Raw genomic sequence first — 19,579 nt, forward strand, 5'->3', positions numbered from 1 at the left:
TGTGTAAAAATTAACAATTTCAGGTGACACGAAGGTCCTGCATCGCATAACTCAAGCAGTTAGGTAAATTCCTCCATAAGGTCACAAATTTCGCTTAATGGCTCTTAAAAGTCAGGTCTTCTACTGAATGCACTTTTATGTTGTTGACCTTGATTTAGATGGTTATAATACATCCCCTGACTTCACACATGGATGCCAGGGGATTTTCTATTTGAAGCTTCTGTATTTGCCATTTCTGAAAATACTATTATACCTCTTGGTAGGACTTTAAAGTTTCTGAAGGTATGTTTAGGTTACCAGCATTAGTTAGTCTGATTTGAAAATGTTAATTATTCTCAGCAACGTTGTATATGCAAAAGCAGCTAAAGGACAAGTGGTACTGAGGAATTTTAGGAACTGCAGCTGGGAGGGGGAGTTAGCTTTTTTGGAATTACAGCTGGGATTGGAATGTCTGTCTTTCGTTTTGGACAACTGGGTTTTGCTGCAGTTCAAGAAAGTTTGCATAGACTTGCTATAAAGTAATCCTGTTCATTTTGTGGTTATTACTGAGTCATAAAAAGTATGTATCAAGACTGCCATGGCTGTGATGAGTCTTTGACTCTGCTGTAACTCAATGCACAGTAATGATTCAATTATTTTCCATCTGTACAAAAGAGCTATTTGAGGCATTTCTGTTTAACTATTTTCAATTATTTGGATTATTTTTAAGATATTGTTCATGAAAATTTGAAAATGGGATCGGATGGGGAAAGTGATCAAGCTTCTGGAACGTCATCTGATGAAGTTCAGTCTCCCACGGGAGTTTGTCTCAGAAACCGGATACACAGACGAATCTCAATGGAGGTAATTCACTTTTCATATAAAGATCATTTCAACTGACAAGAGAGTTGGGGGTTGCTTTAACTGTTTGTTGTAACTGGTTGTCTTTTCAATTAACTTTAACCAACCATTCTGCCATATATTTCATGCAGAGAGCATTATTTTCATACTATTTAAATTTGTCTCCATTTATCACACAGAACAATGGTTATCTTGCACTGTTTATGAGCTGTTAATTTTGAAAATCTAAATATGTTTTGAAACCTGAATTTTTGGAAGGAATTTCTTAAGTGCAGCATTTGAATAGTTTTTTGTTGCATTGTGTGCAAGCCACTGAATGTATTCAAGAAGATACATGGTTTAGACATTTTTTACTTAACACTGTTTTGCTAGTCTTTGCAAAAGTAATGGTACAGCAGCAGCGATGGTCTTGACTGCTTCAGCCTTTTCCTCTCTTCCTGTTTTTTTTCATGAACGGAACTTTACAGGATGGTAAACAAAAGGAGGAAAAGTACCTTATGAATAACTGTGCACATAATTTCCTTTATTTATGGCTCTCATTATGAATACTAGCCACCCTTGTGCTTGCTTTGTTGTCATTTCCCTTGCTGAACTAAAACAGAACACTTCCCTTTTTCTAGAGTGTATAAAAGTTGCAGTTATAATGATGTCTTTGTTACAGAAAGATGTAGAATTTTGTAGTTGCTGTTTTTGGTATACATCGCAATAGGCATAGCTGTAAGATTTTGAATTTTCATTCAAGGTTCATATCAAATACTGGATTGAGAAACTGATTTGGATAAGTTACAGTAGAGTGTCCATGCCAAAAAATTTTTTTTGTGAGGCGTTCCGTTATGCTTGGAATTCCAAGGCTCCAAGCATATAGTGCAGATATGATTTCAAAAATGTGTGAATTAGTTGTATTCATTATTTAGATAGTTTCTTGCACCTGGGAGGTTTTGTATTCAAATTTTTAAATTTCTCTGTTATTTGATCTAAGACCTTTGTTTTCCTGGCTTTGCTTGCTGAAGTTTACTTGGAGAGCAAAGGTGGGTTTACTGGTTTATGCAGGATAGTTCAATTAAGGAAAAAAGTCATTGTGAAAACCTGCTTATCAGAATGTATGCTGGAGAAACTAAAAATCAAGGAAATTACTTAAAAGGATTATTTGCTTTTTGTTCATTGTCTGTTTCTTCTCAATTTTGAAATGCATATTTAGAACAGGAAAGAAAAAAAGAAATTAATGATTCATAATGAAATTAACAAACTGAAATGGAAATCCATCAGGCCTTCCAGAGAGGGCTAAGAACCATTCAAGGATTCTCTTTTGTATTGGAATTCAAGAACTCCAAAAGAAATTAGTAAAGGTCTCAGGAATAGTAAAGGTCAGGAAATTCCTGTGTAATTTTTCAGAAGGCTTTTTTTTTTTTTCCAAGTAAAAGCATCTTTTCATTTGCCTCTTCAATTGTAAAACAATTCTAATATTACTGTTTAAGAGGTTTTAGGAAGCTTTTAACTTTTGTATATGCAATGCTGATTTTCTTATTTTCTACCAAATTCCAAATGCTTGCTTCTGACTGTTGAAATTAGCATTATTTCTTCATTGGCTTGCTCAGTCAATGAGAGAGAGAACAAATGGTTTTTTGGCATCTATTCACGTATATTCTGTAAGAATTGTAATGTTTCCCTCAAATCACCGTAGTATTGATACAGTGACTTTTCCTGTAAGATTCCATGCTGATGAGTGCAAACAGTCTCACTTCTGAATTTTAAGAATAAGAGATACTTTTGGTGGACTTAAGTTTGCTTTATAAAAGTACTTTGTAGCAGATAAAGTTGGACTTGTACCTGTTTGTGCATTCCAGAGGGAGGAAAATGCAACAATCTCATAGCTTTGGTTAAAATACCTTTCTAATGATAATCTTTTCAGTCAACTTCCTCATTTCCTAAGTGAAAAGGCTTTAAGAAATTACATTGTCTGCCTGTATTTTCCTCCTTCTATTTATCCCATGGGTCATTTTCTGTCAGTTTTGACAGATGGCTAGAAATCTCAGATTCTAATTCTCTATTAATTTCTGTGAAAAAAGCTTTGCATTGGGAGACATTGCTAATGTATCCACCGCTAGTTAAAAACCACAATATCCATATATGAGTTCAGTTGCAAGGTATAAATCCACAGAAGACCCAGTTTTACTCATTTTGCTCCTTGTGGAATGGGATCACTTACTTCCTTGACCTTTGGGGGAACCAAAGCAAGGTTTCTTTCCTCTTGTAAAAAGTTGTGTCTGTATGTCTTGTGGGATTTGTGCGGTGGAGCTGGCTGATTCAGTAGTAGCAATGTGATTATATAAAGAAAAAGAAGCAAACTATGTTGTGAAGTAAGTTTCTATTATTCAGTTTTATTTTGATGGCTGGCAGCGATCTGTTGTCTCTAGACATTGGGTAGCCTGAGGATATCCTCCCTTTATAGCCATTTAGGATGCATTATAGCTGTATGCTGTACATTACAGGTTGCAGTAAATTAGTACATGTGTGACAGAATGTTTTTGCTGTAGTCTGCTGAGGTCATTAGCTCCAGCTGAAATCCACTGTGGAAGGTATTTGATTAAACACACACAGTTGGATAACGCGATAAAGCAGTATTCTTTGTTCCTCCTCACTAAGATGAATGTGCTTGTCACACTATGGCTGTGTCCTTTCTTGTGCTTAGTTTGACCAATATTTGCTGTATTTATAGTGGTTTTGTACATAATTTCTTGGTTATATATGTTTGGCTCTTTCTGCTGAATTGACAGAAGTCCTAATTCATTTTGAAGGTAACTAATCAGGTAAAGTTGAAACCTTGACATCCTTTTTAGTTACAGGAGTTTTGTACATATAAACAAATTTTTTATGCTCAGCTTGAACTTCCTCTAGGATTCTGAAAATTAGCAATCCAACCAGGTTTTATTAAATGCTTGCTAAAAATTGCATACTGTACTCAAAGTGCTAATTAGCAAAAAAAAAATAAATTATTATTCCTGACACATTTTGTCCATTAGAATACACATTCTGATTTTTAGTGCCCATCCCCACTGCACTGCCCATCCTAAATAATGCATAGCTACAAATAAAATGTCAAAGAGAAGATGTATTCTCTGCTGCAGAATATATGAAAGATTCTGTTGGGAAATAAAACTTGATCTTTCCAAAATTTTCATATAGAGAAATACAAAATAAACAGTGGAGAGAAATGAAAAACATATTTGTTAAGCAGAATCTCCATAGCAATTGAAAGTGGAAATTTCATAACCTTAACTTGTCCTGCTTTAGATAGGAAATCAGCATACTGCAATGTAACCTAAGTATGAAACATTTTGAATATGAAGTGGTGGTAGTGAAATGAGAAAGAGCCCTGCTCTGCAGTGAAAAGTCTGCTGGGGTGAAAACTTCCCATGCACAGTAGCAGCCATGGAAATACCAGCTTTCAGTCTGTAATATCCACCCCCCCATTCCCCCATCAGTTATAATTTGGGCCAGCATGACAGGGAGGTGATAATGTGGTTGCTTCTGAATTCAACAACGCTGCAGTTGTGGTTCGAGATTGGGTTTTTAATAATGATTGTTCCTTGTTATCATGTGCTTAGAAGACAAAGAGAAAATACCAGAGTCTCATTGTGTTGCCTAGATAAAGTTTATTTTGCTTGTAATCCACAGACTACAAATTGTCGGTAAAGCAGCTGCTTTTTCTTTTTCTTTCTCTTTCCTGCCACTCGTTCAGGCAGGAACCATGCTGACAGTAGGTGTGAGCATCTATTGTGTGAAGAGTTTGGCTTCAAACAGCTGTTAGGTTTTAATTAAAATTACTTCTACTCTTCTGCTAATATGAATGATTATGTACTAAGTCAGTAGGACTGTTTATCAAACAAAATGGAGGGAATAATTTTTTTGAAGTGTCAGTGGTATAGCTTAAGAATGTCTACACGTATATCTCTATTTTAAGTGCAGGTGCTTTCGTCATGCAATATGAAACATTTCTCCAGATCATGGAACTATAGCTTAAAGCATTTTCAGTTTAATTTTGCTAGACAATAAGTAATGCATTAATATAAATAGGTAATGCATTAATATAAATTTATGTTATAAGCTGTAAGTGTTCATTGGGGGCCCTGTGCCTATGCAGTGGACAGTGAGTGCATCATTAAGAGCTGTGGTGGATAAAAAATAAGGAGAAACAGTCTGTGCAAATTGAAACATCTGTTTCCCTTTCCCAGAAGTCCAAGGTCTGTTAGCTGTCTTAGCATGTGAACTGGCGAAGAGCCATAACCCACTGTTCACCAGCCTGCTTCCCAGATATTTTATCCTGAGAAACACTTCTTATCCATCTGACTGTCACATTAGTGACAGAAGTGTGTTCCAGATCAGACTGCTCCTACCACATTGCTATAGGGGATAATTCTCCCCTGAGAGGATTAGCTGCACGGCTAGTACTTGTAACTGAACAGAAGGAAATACAAAGGCTACAAATTGATGCTGTAGGCAGGTCTGTGTTGTGATGGTCACCTTCCAAAAGAATGTAGATGAAAAACAAGGTTTTTTTGAGCTTCACTCTTACCAGGGTATAACTGCTTTGGGGGCCTTGACACACAGCCTGAGTAACTCAACATGCTCTTGGTCCACCTGGGCAAGTGTACCTTCTCCTAAGAAAAATACACAAAATTAATTGATATTTCAGCTGATAAAAGTGTTAAGAATTTGCTGATAGGCTTCAGATTAGAATGTGGTTTGTAGTTTTCCATTCTCATGCGCAAATAGGGCACTCTCAGCTCCGCTCAGTTGTTTAAATGCTTGAACAGCAAGCTGGATGCAGTACTGACCCAGGCTTTTGGTCATGAGCAGTACAGTATTTTCTTCTGCCCTTAGTTTTGGAAGGAGGAAGCCACTTTATCTAAGATACCTAGGGCTGAATGCTCAGGCTATCTTGCCATCCAGGTGGCTTCCTTGTGTACCAAGCAGACATTACTACTTGCGGCATTCTCTGAGCAGTTTCCTCCTTCCCCCTTCCTTCTGTGCTTGGCAGCTGCAGAACTGTCTGTGCCATATTTACTGGGTTTTGTTGAACTTGATTCTCTCTGACTCCTGAGAAAGCAGTAGGTTTTCTTCTGATTGTCACTTCTGTGAATCTAAGTACATGATCACTTACCAGAAGATTTCAGTACTAGACAGAAAAAAAATTGAAGCTGAATACAATCAAGACTTCTAAGACTTCTTTTGATTTGCAGTGGTCACTGCACTATCTCCATTCAGTCATGCTTGTATCATTTTTCTCAACCTTTTTCAAGGTTACACTAGAAAATGCATTACCCCTTTTATAAACTCCCACTTTCATATTTCTGTGACCCTTGGTGATTTCAGAAGCCCCCTTCAAAAACCCAAGTGCATATTCTAAATTACTAGTATGGTTTTGATTAAGCTGATGGACCTCCTTTTGATCTATTTGATTGGCAGACTCATTTCTTCTCCAGAACACTGTCACTACAACAAGTAAAAGAATTTCAGCTTAGGTAACAGATAACTTCAACATGCCTTTTACCAGACTTTTTAAAGGGTAACTGCCTTTGTTATCAGCAGTTAACACTTTTTTTGACCTTCTGTTGAGAACTTTTGTCATTCTGGTGCTAAAGTTCTTGCATTCCACTTGCAAATACTCCTTTAGAAAAGTTACTGCCCTAGGCAATGTTCTTTCTATAAAGATAGAATATATGCTTTTTTGGTTTTGTGTCTTGATATCTTGGGTTTCCTTCAAGTTCCATTGAGGAGTAGTCTAGTATGACATTGGATGTGTTCAGTCATCTATAAAACACATCTCTCATAATCACAGAAATGCATCAGATGAAAAGTCAGTAACGGGGTGCAGTTTCATACTCTGTAGTCCAGCCACACTTTAATCCAGGAAGGTCAGATTTCCCATTTTCATATTCAAGATGTTGGTTTATTTTTAATTAGCCACTTTTTCATGGGACTTACCTTTTGGTACTTAAAGCATTGTTGATGATGTAAATGCTAGTGTTAGTAATTAATATTACACAGAACTGTTTTAAAGGTCCAAGTTTGTGTTTTTGCAGTGGTGTGTTGCCTTTTTCCTTCCTCTTGGCCTTGTTTTTCTTACAAGCTGGTAACCTACACTACCTTTTTTCCTTTCGGGGCAGTTTCTCTTGTTACTGTATTACAGAAACTGATGAAAACATACAGAAATCCATGTTTAGAAATCAGGAAGGTGTAGTAGTAAGTGAGGCAAAGCTTGCTTTATTACCTTCTGTTCCTGCCCAGCACCTACTGCTGAGTCACACGGCCATAGACCCTGAATTTGAGCAGGGTTTATATTGAGGCTGGTGCTACAGAGTGGTATCTTGGTAGGTGGCAATTTAGCAGGCAAACAAAATCAGACATGGTATCTTTATAATTGTTATTTTTTTTACATTCTTCCATTCTTCCTTATATTCTCTAAGTTCACTTGGTGACAAGCTTTCTGGTGCAATAAAATAATAACCAAAACAAAGAACCCCCCCCACCCCAAAAAAAACCAACCCAAAGGAAAAACCAACCAAAAAAACCCTGAAGAATAATGTTTCTGGTATAATCTGTCACAAATTTCATGTGTATTTATATATTTGCTGAAAGGAAAGTTAATATCTCACATTTGATTTTCATTTCTCCTTTCTCATATTTTTCAAAACTGGCTTTCTGACACATGTATTTGTTTTGTTTGGTTTCATTGGATGTGAATAGAAGCTCCTGGAATGCAGTTTGTGAACACTGTATTTGTGCTGAACAGTTTAAACCTTTCTCTTTAAAACTAATGGGAGAGATGAAGTAAATAAAATAACAGCCTGTGGTTTTTTTTGAAAAATGTGTGAAAGAGCAGGTTTTTTCAGCTGGTTGGTAGCCTAAGCAGCATATCCATGAAATGAAAATTCTCACTAAATGTGAGAAGTACTGTACACTAATATACACTATTACACAACATACACTAAAAGTATTTTGAAAGTGTTCAGAATTCATATTTTTGCCTGCTTAAAAGAACCTATTGGCCTGTAATTCTAATTATGTGCCATCAAAAATACTAATTGTTCCAAATACTACTGAAAAGATGCTTAGCACATTTCCTAAGTTTTTCATGGTGCTAAAATAAATAAAAACAAAGATATCTGCTTGCAATACTGGTTTCTATGCTTTAAATTTTTATATTATTCATATTTATTTAACATTCTTATTTGAGGGCCATAGCTACTGTAGATATTGGCAATAACATTCTTCAGCTGCTGGTGGTAAAGTCCTTGCTTTGTTGATTGATGATATTAGATGTGCTGGGAAAATGTGGCACCTAGCCCAAAGCAGAGATTTAACCCTAGAATTTGTAATAATAATATTTCACAGATGAGGCTGGGCTCCTTGTCTTTGCCTGGAATGTCAAAATCCAGTCTGACAAGCTGTGTTTATGTTGAGCAGGAGGCAGAGAACATGCATTGTCTGTGATCACTGGTATTTCTTCTGAGTCTGAAATGGCCTGTGGGCTCAATCTCATGATAAAGTCCCTGAAAGTGCATTCTGTACTCGATTAGCATATCTGGAAAAAGACCTTTTGATTTAAATGATGAATGAATTCCACCGTATTTGGGGTCAATTCTGTCCCAAATGTAAAAGAGCCCCTTGATTCAGTACTGAAAATTGATGCTTTCTTAAATTGTGCTGCATTTCAACTGACTTGATAAAAACCAGTATGGATTTGTGGAGTGAAATCTAGCAGTGATCCTTTGTAGATGGATCTTAAGATTGTATTTTCATTATGGCTGCTAATAGAAAAATTCTTTGATGACCCTTTCCTCAAATTTAGCAGAAAAGTAATTGAATAATTATGATTTAATGTTTTCAGTAAAATTGTAACAGTAACAACATTCAAGTATAAAGGAAAAATCTAATATTCAGATATAAATCATGCTGCTAACACAGAAAAAATGCACTTTATGCATCATAATGAAATTATAGCTAAACCTGTCAGTTGTGTGGGGGAATGATGATGGCTTTATATACATAAAAGGAAGACCAGTAGAGATAACTCATCCCAGCTGTTAAAATAGTCTTTTTGGTTACAGTAATTGAAGCCTATTTATAAAGGTATTAAAATAGTGTGCTGCAAGGATGCTATAGGTTTCTTCTGGTACTTGTGTATGCTGGTGTTCTTCTTAAAGATCTTGAAGGTCTACAGAGCTGTAACCAAATAATAGTTTTTTACAAATATGTTCTCTGGTTTAGGGTTGGTTTTTTATATATTTATTTTTGCCTCTAGCAGTCTTGTTGTATGTCATAATTCTGTAGAGGATCCAGTTGGCAAAAATGTGCTGAAATTTGATAAGGCAACCTTCAGAAAAACTCCACATGGTATCTGATACTAAAATGATAGAGTAAGTACATGCTTAAAAGTTGTATATTAGAATGTTTAAATTCTTTCTAGCACAAGCTAATGTCTTAAAATTAATTTGTTTGCTTTGTGTATCGTGAGGTAGCACATAATACACATTCTTTGTTAAAATATTCAAGGAAAAATAGTGTAAAAATTTGGTTGGTTTGGAGGTTCTTTTACAGTAAGCATGTAATGAAGTTGAATTGTGTTGCACAGAGGGTTGTATGCTAGAGTATTTTAGATGTCATTAAACATTTTCCAGTGAACAAAAGCACAATGAGTAACTAGTGAACAGCCCGTGGTGTCGGCTGAGATGTCTCACTGGCGCTCACTGAAGCTGGTGAGAAGGCCAATTCAGACCCATGCTTACACAGGAGCATTTTCATTTCATCCATGGTGGATTGTTTGGGTCGTCAGGCTGATGTGTGTAGACTTAGGAGAACAATTCTTTCTTCTTTGTGAGGCTGTAGCAAAATTTCATGGATGGAATTTAGCAGAATCAACTCTTAAAAGATAAACTAAAATTTAAGGGAGAGGTGACCAGCAAGTTGTCTGTTGCCATATAGTAAGTACATACCTTAAATAATGACTGGTCTGGAAATGTAGCTCACCAATAAACAGAATAGCCAAAGCAATAAGGATTATAAGGTATATAATGATATAGCTTGGCAGTATAGTTTGTGTCACCCACTGACAGACACAGCATCCTACTCCCCTTGGCTCCTAACCTTGTATCAGTGGATTATTAGTTCCTTTGTTTGGAAGGGGTAGTTATGAGACTTTCTTACACCCAGCCCTTTCTCCTCCAAAAGCATTGGGAACATCTGGCCACAGGCAATGAAATACTGGCTTTGGAGATACTCAGCTGTTAGGTTTGCTAAATGAAACAGTCAGTAAGAGTGAACTGAGGCTGATGTTTATCAGGGTTTTCCCTTCAAGTTTTTCTGACAAATCTTCCTTCTCTTGCTGCAGTTGCAGTTGTGAGTGTGGTAACAGTCTGAAATGGCCTATCAGTTCAAAGATTAGTAGCACTGGTAGTCCAGTGGGTACAAGAGAGACTTACTGTTGGAGCAAGAAAGGAGCACTCTCCAAATTGGCACATTTGTTACAGGTTAAAAATAAAAGTAGTCTGGTTTTCGTTTTTGCTTTTTGTAGTGTAGGTAAAATTGGAATTGGAAGACCTCAACAAAGCCTTCCCTGGGGCAGTTTTCTGGTTATGTATTTTTTGTGTTTAATGATGTTTTTTCTGTTTCATCATAAATATTAGTATTTATTTTCTTAATGTGCTATATAAGTCAAAGACAAAATGACTTGACAGAAGAGAGACAAACTTCACATAAAAAATGTGAATGTTTCAAGTTGCTTCTTTTTAGAACAGTTTTAATATGTAGAGTTCAAACATTGTCTATCCTGAGTTTATAAACTTCTTTATAACTTCTTAACATTTTTATAAACTTCAGTGAAATTAACTGAAGTGTGTAGTGCATCTTGGCCAAAACAAATAATGGTGAATTAACAAAATCTGTAAGTTTTTTTGTTATGATATCTGATTTAAAGTGGAAAATGTTAACAGTGCTCTTTCCACAAATAAAAATAGGTTTATTTTTTTGACAAGGTTGAAAAGGAGTGAAGATTACCTGTGGGTCAGGAATGAGACTTCCTGAAAAGTGTCACAGTGTGGCACTATGTAGTATTAAATGAGCCAAGTCAGGCAATTATAAAAGGGAATAGCTGGTAAGTTTTTATTATAGAAATAGGAGAAAAGGATAGGTAGCTAAGGAAAAAGTTGACAGAGGTGAAAAACAGAATATGGTAAAAAAATTCTAGTATTAAAGTTTTGGGAATGTTTTACTATGGGGGGCAAGTGAAGAAGCTGATGTTTGCAATAGTATTTTAGGCCATCCAGAAGAGAACCAGAGGTAATGAAAAAAAAAAAAGTAAGGATTTTTGGAATTTACTTATATGTGTGAAAAACTTGCCAAGTTTGGGGGCAAGGTTGTATTTTGTTTGTTTGTTTTTCATTTAGAAGACAGGTTTGCTTACGTAAAATGTCAAATTCTTCAGCTCACAGAACTTGCAGAATTTAAGGTGGAATTCCTGCCTCCTTTTCTTGTGCCCAAGTGTAAGTAGTCAGTGATAGACAGAACTTCCACATCAAGTTACAGCAACGCAGTTGGATGTCAGCCAGATGAAAGAAAAGGCTGGACAAAGTGTAGCTCTTCTTAGAGCACTTGCTGTAGCTGGCATTAGAAATAGATGACAAAGATAAACACAAGGTAGGGTTGTTTATCTCTACAGAAAACAAAGTGGTGTTATTGTCACAAGTGCTTACATGTTTATCTGCTATGAAGCAGAGTAGGACAAATATGAAACTAATTTCAGACGAATTATAAAAATAAATGCATTTCTCTGCCAGTAATACCAGTAGTAAAGCAAAACTGAGGATAAGCATTGCATATGAGGGTAGAAAATGTGGTTTTAAATTGTGGAAGGAGGAGGAAAATGCCACAAGCATTCCAGTTCCCCAAACAAATCAAATGGTGGCTTACTATATTCTCCAGAGTATAATCTGGAACTGGATCAAAAAACAGCTCATTAAATAACATACAGTTAACCATAGGCATTTGATCATTTAGAGTACCACATTTATTGAATACTGATATATTTTGTTGCAAGTTCACCCTAAAGCTAAGTATAAAAGAATTAACTAGAAAATGCTATGAATTGATAAGAGCTTTTTCAGAAATTAATCCTCATTTGGGAAAATAAATCTTAAGTGAAATACAAGAAAATAATATAATTTCAATTCTGTAAAAGATTATTTGCTTTACTTGAAGTACTTTGTTGCCCCTAAAAGCTAAAGTTTTGCATTCCAGTAACCCCTTGCTTCTTAAGAGTTATAAGGAATGTACCCAGATTCTCTCTTAGAGTTGAGGGTCTGTGTACACCACTTACAGATCTGTTACATTTAAAAAAGGATATATAAGATAACATAGGGAGTTGCTCTAGTTTACTTCCTTCAAAAATTTAGAAGATTTATGAAGGGTTGCAAAATTAGTGTTAAAAACGGTCATTTAACTTTGTAGTGTTGACAGTCTCAAAGAGCATAGGGAAAATTCAGTCCTGCCATTAATTTTGCATGTTTCCTTCTGACTTCTTTAAACAGCATTTTAGCAAGATATTTTATACCTTGGTTTAAGTTTCTTAGTTTTTTTCTTTTCTATGGGAAGTGCTAACAGGCCATTATATTCAGTTGGTCATTGAAATATGTGTGAACTAAGTCCTCTGTCCAGAAAGTCTCTCATTTCTTCACTGAATTCCACAGAGATTTAAGACAATTAGAAATTCTTAAAAATCTACTTTCCTACTGTTTCCTACTGTTGCTGGCCCTCCAGCCTGGTGTCACACCAAGACAGCAGCAAGCCACGTGGTTTAGAAGAGCAGGTTTGACTGCTGGTGGAGCAGCCATAGCAGGGTTGCAGTGGGATGGCTGCAGGAGCAGAGAGGGAGCAGAGATGGCGATTGCATGGAACGGGCAGGTCCAGGCTTCCTGCACCAAGGCCAGACCCACCCTAAAGGCTGCTCAGCACCACCAGGGAAACAGGCTGATTCCCCTGGGCGTCACAGCTGACCCAGCTGGCCAAAGGGCTATGCTGTGCCATCTGCCATGGCACTCAGCAGTAAAAGCTGGAGCAGGAGGGAGGAAGGAGGACATTTGTGGCTGTGGCATTTGTCTTGCACTTCTTGAGCCACGTGCATGCTAAGCCCAACTTTCCGGGAAGCCGTTGGACACCTGCATGCAGAGAGGAAGCTGTGAATCAGTTCCTTTTCCCATTCTGCTGGGGCTCACAGCTTTTGCTTTCCCTGTTAAACTGCTGTTACCCACACCCACAAGTCTCCTCACCATCCTTCAGTCTTCTCTGCATTTTGTGGGAGCAGAAAATGAGCGCTCCACTGGATGAAGACTTGACTGTTCACCAGGGTCAGCCCCCAGTGGGAGAGCAAGTGTCCTGCTGCCATTAGATGACCAGGCTGCCCGAGTGTCAGCAGACTGCCTGGTCTTGAGCAGTTAAGGCTCAAAATTGGTAGGTGTCTGGTAGGTTCTTGCTTTTCTTTTAACATTTTCTCAGTTAAATTAACTGGGTTTTTCAACTGTGTCAGACTGATGTAATTTTAGTTTCCAGTTTTTCTATTTAGCCACTAGGAAACATTCTGCTTATTCCTCTCATGCACATCTAATGAATCCCCTTTCATGTTACTGTATAGCATTTAATTATAATTGCTTGCTTTTCCCAAGAGGTGGTTGCTTCAATTATTGCAAAAACTGGGAGAAATTAAGGTGGTACAGACAAATACAACATAATAATTTCCTTCTTTCACTTATTTGGGTTTGTAGTGTAAATTACTTTCTTCCATTTTGTCCATTTTAGGGAGTTAGGTAAAGGAAAATTGAAATACAAAGAAGACTTATTATATATAATTCTATAATCTTTCACGTATTGGTGTCATGAAAGGTTTCTGGCTGGTAGATAGCAATTTTAATGTATGGTTTTAAAAAGGAAGTCTTGGCTTGGTTGACATTCTAACATAGCCAAATAAGCATGAATTTTGGAAGTATTGTAGTGTAAATTCTTAGGAGGAAAAATCTATAAACTACCTACTGCAGTTTCCATGAAGTCATGGTTTTCTCACAGAAAAGAACCTTTCTTCAGCTCAAGAAAGTTAAGGAGAATAGATACTGTGTTTGACTTTATTTATAACATGGCAAAAATTTAGGTTTTCAGCACTTAATACTCTTTTTTTTTTTCCTGAGGGGAGAAAAAGAGCAATTGCTGTCATGTGTTGTCTACTACATTACAAATGTAGGGAAAGAAATGTTACTAACATCAGGTATTCTAATTCTAAAAAAAAATAGTATCCATTTCTCTTCAGGTTGATCAGGGTTTTTTTAAAGAAAGACATTGCAGGGGAGTTGCATTGAGATGAGGGTTGCATGGAGAGGAGGGTTGTTGTTTTATTTAAAAGTGGATTATTGTTTTGGGGGGGTTATATAAATTGGAACAGATTTTGGCCTTTGCAGCAGTAAGTACTTCAATTCAGACTGTACTGCCTACTGAGCACCAAATGGAAGCATACAGCTGAAGGTGTGGTTTATAACTGAGGATGTCACACGAATCTCTGAAGTAAAGTCATAGGGCCTGTTGCAAAACTGGCATACGCAGAGGTTTTGAGAATGAAGGAATAGGAATTCTGTAATAGAATTGCATCTACCTCACATTATCATATTTTCCATGTCTATCATATTTTTATCTTGTTTCTATGATAGCTGGGCTTCAAAGTAAGGGATTCTTTGTACCAGTGTAGAATCTTAGACTTGCTTTGTTTCCCTTGGCCTCCATGTGAAAAGGTGTGTGTTGAGTGCCCAGTGCACACTCAGTGGCATCGTTTCCAAACAGCCATTGCAGCCCTAAAGGCTGCCCTTGATTCCTTCTTCCTATATACCCATCAACTTGATATGCTTGGGAATGCTTCTTGGGGGCTGTGGAGGTGGGTTTGAAGCACCACTTCAGCTGTGCCAGCCATGAGTGCTGTGAGGGGAGGGAACATGCACATGGAGAGCTTGGGGGTACAATCAGGTCAGTATTTCTTGAGGCCTTTGAGTTGAGGTCCATAACTTCAATATCCCTGTAAATGTTTTCTGTTAAAGTCCCTATAAATAAACCTGTTAAACGAGCACTGTGGGACAGTGAGAGCACTACAACAGGTTTCTGTGCCATGAGAGTTAATAGGTAAGAGTAGGAAAAAGCTATTTTGTCACAGAGTTTATGGAATAGTGGTCGTATCTGTTGTGTTCAGGAAGTTATATTGAGAAACTCCACTCACTGATATGTTTTTTTGGTCTTTTTTGAATTGTTCTTGAGCCATCAGAAAAAAAGCATAAAGCCACTATATTGGCCCAGTGCTGATCTGGGATTACATTAGGAAGGTGAGGTAAAGACTGATGCTGATCCTTTTCCTGTCATCCCTGTCTTGTTCCAGCAGTTTCATGGTTTTACTCTGCAGTGAGATGTCAGAGCTGCTTTTCTTGAAGTCACATGACATGCCTTTGTGCTCAGCTGTTGTGAACAGCTACCAGAATTTTCTGAGGAATGCAGTAAATTATAGGATGGAATAATTTTTTTTTTTTTTTCATAATCTGAAACCCTCTTTAGTGGAAGAGAGGCATTAGCAGAGCCTGGTGAAAAGAAGGAAATTACCGTAGTGGAAAATAGTGTTTTACTCTAGGGAATACTTGCAGGTCCTGTTACAATATGTTGGTTCTACCACTCTCCCAAAAACCACACAGGCAGTTTTACAATTGCCAATGTTTTAAAAAATTTAAAATATGCAAGTTGAAAATGAATTAATAAACTAGAAAGTTTGCCAGACCAGACCCATACCTTCTGTTTTCTTTTAATTTAGTTTCAAAATGTTGGTCAAAGCTGCCATTCTGTGAACAGCACTTTTTTAAGGACACTTTAAAAATTCTGTAGTAGATGAAAAATTGAAGCTCATTTTTCCAGTTGTGCAAAGAAGCTCATGTTGAGCAGCAAAGCAGAAGCTAACAAGCTTTGTGCTCTGTACCTAAGGAGATGTGAGAAGCAAAAGGAGAACAGGAGGATCAGCTGCCAGAAATTAGAGCTTTGCTGGCCTCTATCCAAACATTTCTGCCTGAATGAGGTGGCCATAGTGAATAGAATATGTAAATCATCCAGGGGGATATATATTAACACTTCTGTCCTACCTGAGATAGAACTTATTCCCAAATTACATAGGTTTTTTAAAGTCTATCTCTTTAACTGGTATTTTCTGCTTAGCTTTTGCTCCAGGTATGTGTACAGGTCATGTATATACACGGTTCAAATACATTCCCATCACTGAAAGCTTAGCAAGTTGTTCACCAAGATCTCAAGTCTTGAAAAGTCTGACGATCCAGTTCTTTGTCAACCTAAGCCAATTTGGCTGCCGGCTTCTCGGGCTTGCCCTGCTGTGCCTCCCCTTGCCCTGTGTTCGGGCTGTGAGCTTGTCTGACCTTACACTGAACCTGTTTGGAGCACAAAGCTGGCAGGAAGCTATGCACTTTGCCTGAGAGTTTCTTGACTATTTAGCATGCTGAAATAGTTCAAAGCTGCTGCAGACATGAGTAGAAGCACATGGTCAAGCCTGAGGGGAACCGAACAGGGATGTAGCTGCCAACATTTGGGTTAGCTCAGGATGCCCAGCTGGAGGTGATAGGTAAGACAGAAAAGAGTAGCTTCAAGAAGGCTTTACTGCCCTCAGGTCAATATTGATTAAATCTCAGGTCTGCCAACAGAAATACAGAGTTACCTCTTGTGCTGGAGAAAAGTGTGAAAACAGTGGTGCTTCCAGAGATGTCCTCAGCTTCAGGGTAGAATCTCTGGGGGCGGATTGTGCGCTTTGATGTTGAGCTTGACTTTCTTTACTTGGATAAACTACCAACACTGAAAAACAATTCCTGCTGTTTCAGAAATGACTTACCATTTTTTGTGAGTCTGGTTGTGATGTCCTTTTATCTCATGAGATGGTGACTGGCCATTTTGAGACAATATTTAATATTTTTGTTTCTTGGCATGTTTGAGATTAAAGCCAAACTGGAAGATAAAAACAATACAAATGTGCAGAAACAAATCTTCTTTCCCCTCCTCCCATTTGGTAAAAAATAAAGTGATTTTGTTTCCCTCTTGTCTTAAAAATAATGTATGTTGTTGTTGAAAAAATTTACTGGGGAAAAACAAAACGTGATGCAGAGAAAACGGCTTACATGTAATGGCATTTTCATTTTCAAAAGATCCTGTAGTAAAGAGTTACTTAGTTTAATAAAAGAAATGTAGTAATATTTGTAATAGTTGGCTCTAATAATGAAGTGATTCTGTTTTGTGAGACTGAAAAAAATAGACTAAGTTTGTAGCTTTTTGTAGTCGAGAGAAAGAGAGGGAATTATGGAAATCTCTTCTTATACTAAAGTAACTACTGTATGAAAAGAAATGCATCCACAAGTCTCTGAATTCTCAGTTTCTGGTATTCCAGGTCTCTATAAGTATTGAAGTAAACTCAATACATTTATCCACAGTGTAGTTATTTGCATTTTAATATTTCATTCCTCTTGTCAGAGTAATAAGTTTGCACAGGTTTTTTTAACCTGTCATATTAGCAAGTTGAGGTATTGTAAGAAGCGAATATGCTTTTAAAATCATTTTTGTGAGATTATTTTTCATTGTGTAAATATTTCAGTTTTATATAGTAACACAGCAGACATTAGAAGATGTTTTAGGAAATTCTGAATTCAACTTGTCCCTTCTCTTTTTCCCATTATTTGCTGCAGGATTTGAACAAGCGCTTGTCGCTGCCTGCTGACATCAGGATCCCCGATGGCTACCTGGAGAAGCTGCAGATCAACAGCCCACCCTTTGACCAGCCCATGAGTCGGCGTTCTCGTCGAGCATCGCTGGTAAGTGTGATGCACCTGCCTTTCTAACCAACCTCTCAGCTCTTCAGAATCCACTGAACACCCAGGCCAGTATTCCATGGGTATATTTCAGCTTCATTTCCACTTGGGCATTTTATTCCTGAACAACAGCACGTACTTGTCAAAATCCAATGGAGAACTTCACACTTTGTATCATTTTTCTTCTGCTAACTTGGTGCTCTCGTATTTCTCAGTGAAGGTCTTGACCTATTGAAAGCAGTGGCTAAACTAAACTCCCAAAGTACATACTTAAATCCTTCTGCTTTTTAGAGCAGGGATGATCTGTTTGAGCAAATAGGCCACACAGTGTTAAGTCAGGGCTGGGTCCCCTCGAGATTTAGTAGGAAGGCCCTAAAGCAGCATAATATGAAGGCAGGTCCTCCTCACTGCTCTTTTTGTATTTGATAACATTTTCTTTCTCAGAATTGCTGTGGAGACAATAGTGAGTGTTTTATGATTTTTTGGTTTTGTTTTGGTTTTGGTTTTTTGTTTGTTTCTTTTCTTTTCTCTTCTTTTCTCTTCTTTTCTCTTCTCTTCTTTTCTTTTCTCTTCTTTTTTAAAGCACATGGTATTTTCTAAAAGAATGAAGGAATAAATTCACTTAAACATTTTGGATTATTAGTTACTTTAAAAAATAAGTCTTTTCCTTAAAGATGACAGAATGAGTATTCCTACTCTATAATTAGAGTATAAGTGCTAGAAAACTTGGATATTTGTACATATAAATCATGCACATCCCTGGAATAATAAAAAAACCATTACTGTCTTATTTTTTTTAAATTGATATGTTTCAGTCATAGTTTCAGCTATCAGTGTTCTTTAGTGTTGAGGTCTTAAGGAATTGCTAGACAGTTACTGACATCCTGAGTAAATTCATTGGTGAGAAATTTGTCACAGAGAAATTCTGAATAGGTTTATGAAGTGTACATCGTTGTTTTTTTGATTTCTTATTTACTGAAAAATAAATAGGAAAGTACCTATAGTGAAATAGGTTTGTTGACTGTAAAATATCTTTATTTTATATTTTATTCATTATCAATAAGGTCTATAACAAAGCATTTTTTGAGTATTTTTACCCTGAAAGAAAAAAATTATTGTGCTGGACTAACAAAGTTCTGATCTTCATGCCACCTTTTGCAAAGACAATGTTAAAAAAAAAAAAAAGAAAATATTTAAGTGAATCTCTGGAAGTAATGATAATGTGTCAGGCTTAAATACTTGTGCCAGAATTTTGTAGCTCATTCACCACTTAGCTGCTGCTGTAGCATGGAACTGAGGAACAGATTTCCCCAGACCTCTCTTCAGATGCTAGCAAAATAACTTTTCAGTAGAACTTTGCCAGTGGAGTTAAGTATTTGGAATCTGGGAGAATTTTTCCTGTAAATCTGAATTCCTTTGCTCATTTAACGGTTGACCCCTGTTCTCATTGACCCCTGAGAACAACTGAGGTTCTCTCCTGTTTACCTCTGAGAAAACTGACAGAAAAACAGTGCCCTCTAATGAATGTGGTGTGTGCCTGGAATCAGCTTCCCATCACAAGGTTGTGTTGTTTTTGCCTTTTAAAATGCTTTCATTTTTAAAGGGCTTTAAAGTCCAAAATGAAACCTGCCAGCACTGCTGTGGAATGCAGGCATGCATTTGCTGTGATTTCCAACTAAGCTTTCAAAAAAGAAACCCAGGGACTCACTGTTCTTAAATTGTTATTGCCTGCTAGCAGACTTTTGCTTACAATAGATAAGTATTGTGCTCTGCATCAAAGGCTTGTCTCTTTTCAAGACTTAATAGGGATCAAA

At 37.0% G+C, this 19,579-nt stretch overlaps 1 protein-coding gene across 2 annotated transcripts in view; it reads left to right on the forward strand.

The window, feature by feature from the left end:
• Positions 1–19,579, forward strand: part of CDK17 (cyclin dependent kinase 17) — a 90,867-nt gene that overhangs the window by 54,964 nt on the left and 16,324 nt on the right. For both annotated transcript variants that reach the window (XM_066549578.1, XM_066549579.1), the window contains 2 exons: positions 710–843; positions 17,643–17,768. In XM_066549578.1, coding sequence (XP_066405675.1) covers positions 710–843; positions 17,643–17,768 — 260 coding nt within the window. The remainder of the gene's footprint in view (positions 1–709; positions 844–17,642; positions 17,769–19,579) is intronic.

Source organism: Molothrus aeneus, chromosome 5 (genome assembly GCF_037042795.1).
Source record: "Molothrus aeneus isolate 106 chromosome 5, BPBGC_Maene_1.0, whole genome shotgun sequence".
Taxonomy (NCBI): Eukaryota; Metazoa; Chordata; class Aves; order Passeriformes; family Icteridae; genus Molothrus; species Molothrus aeneus.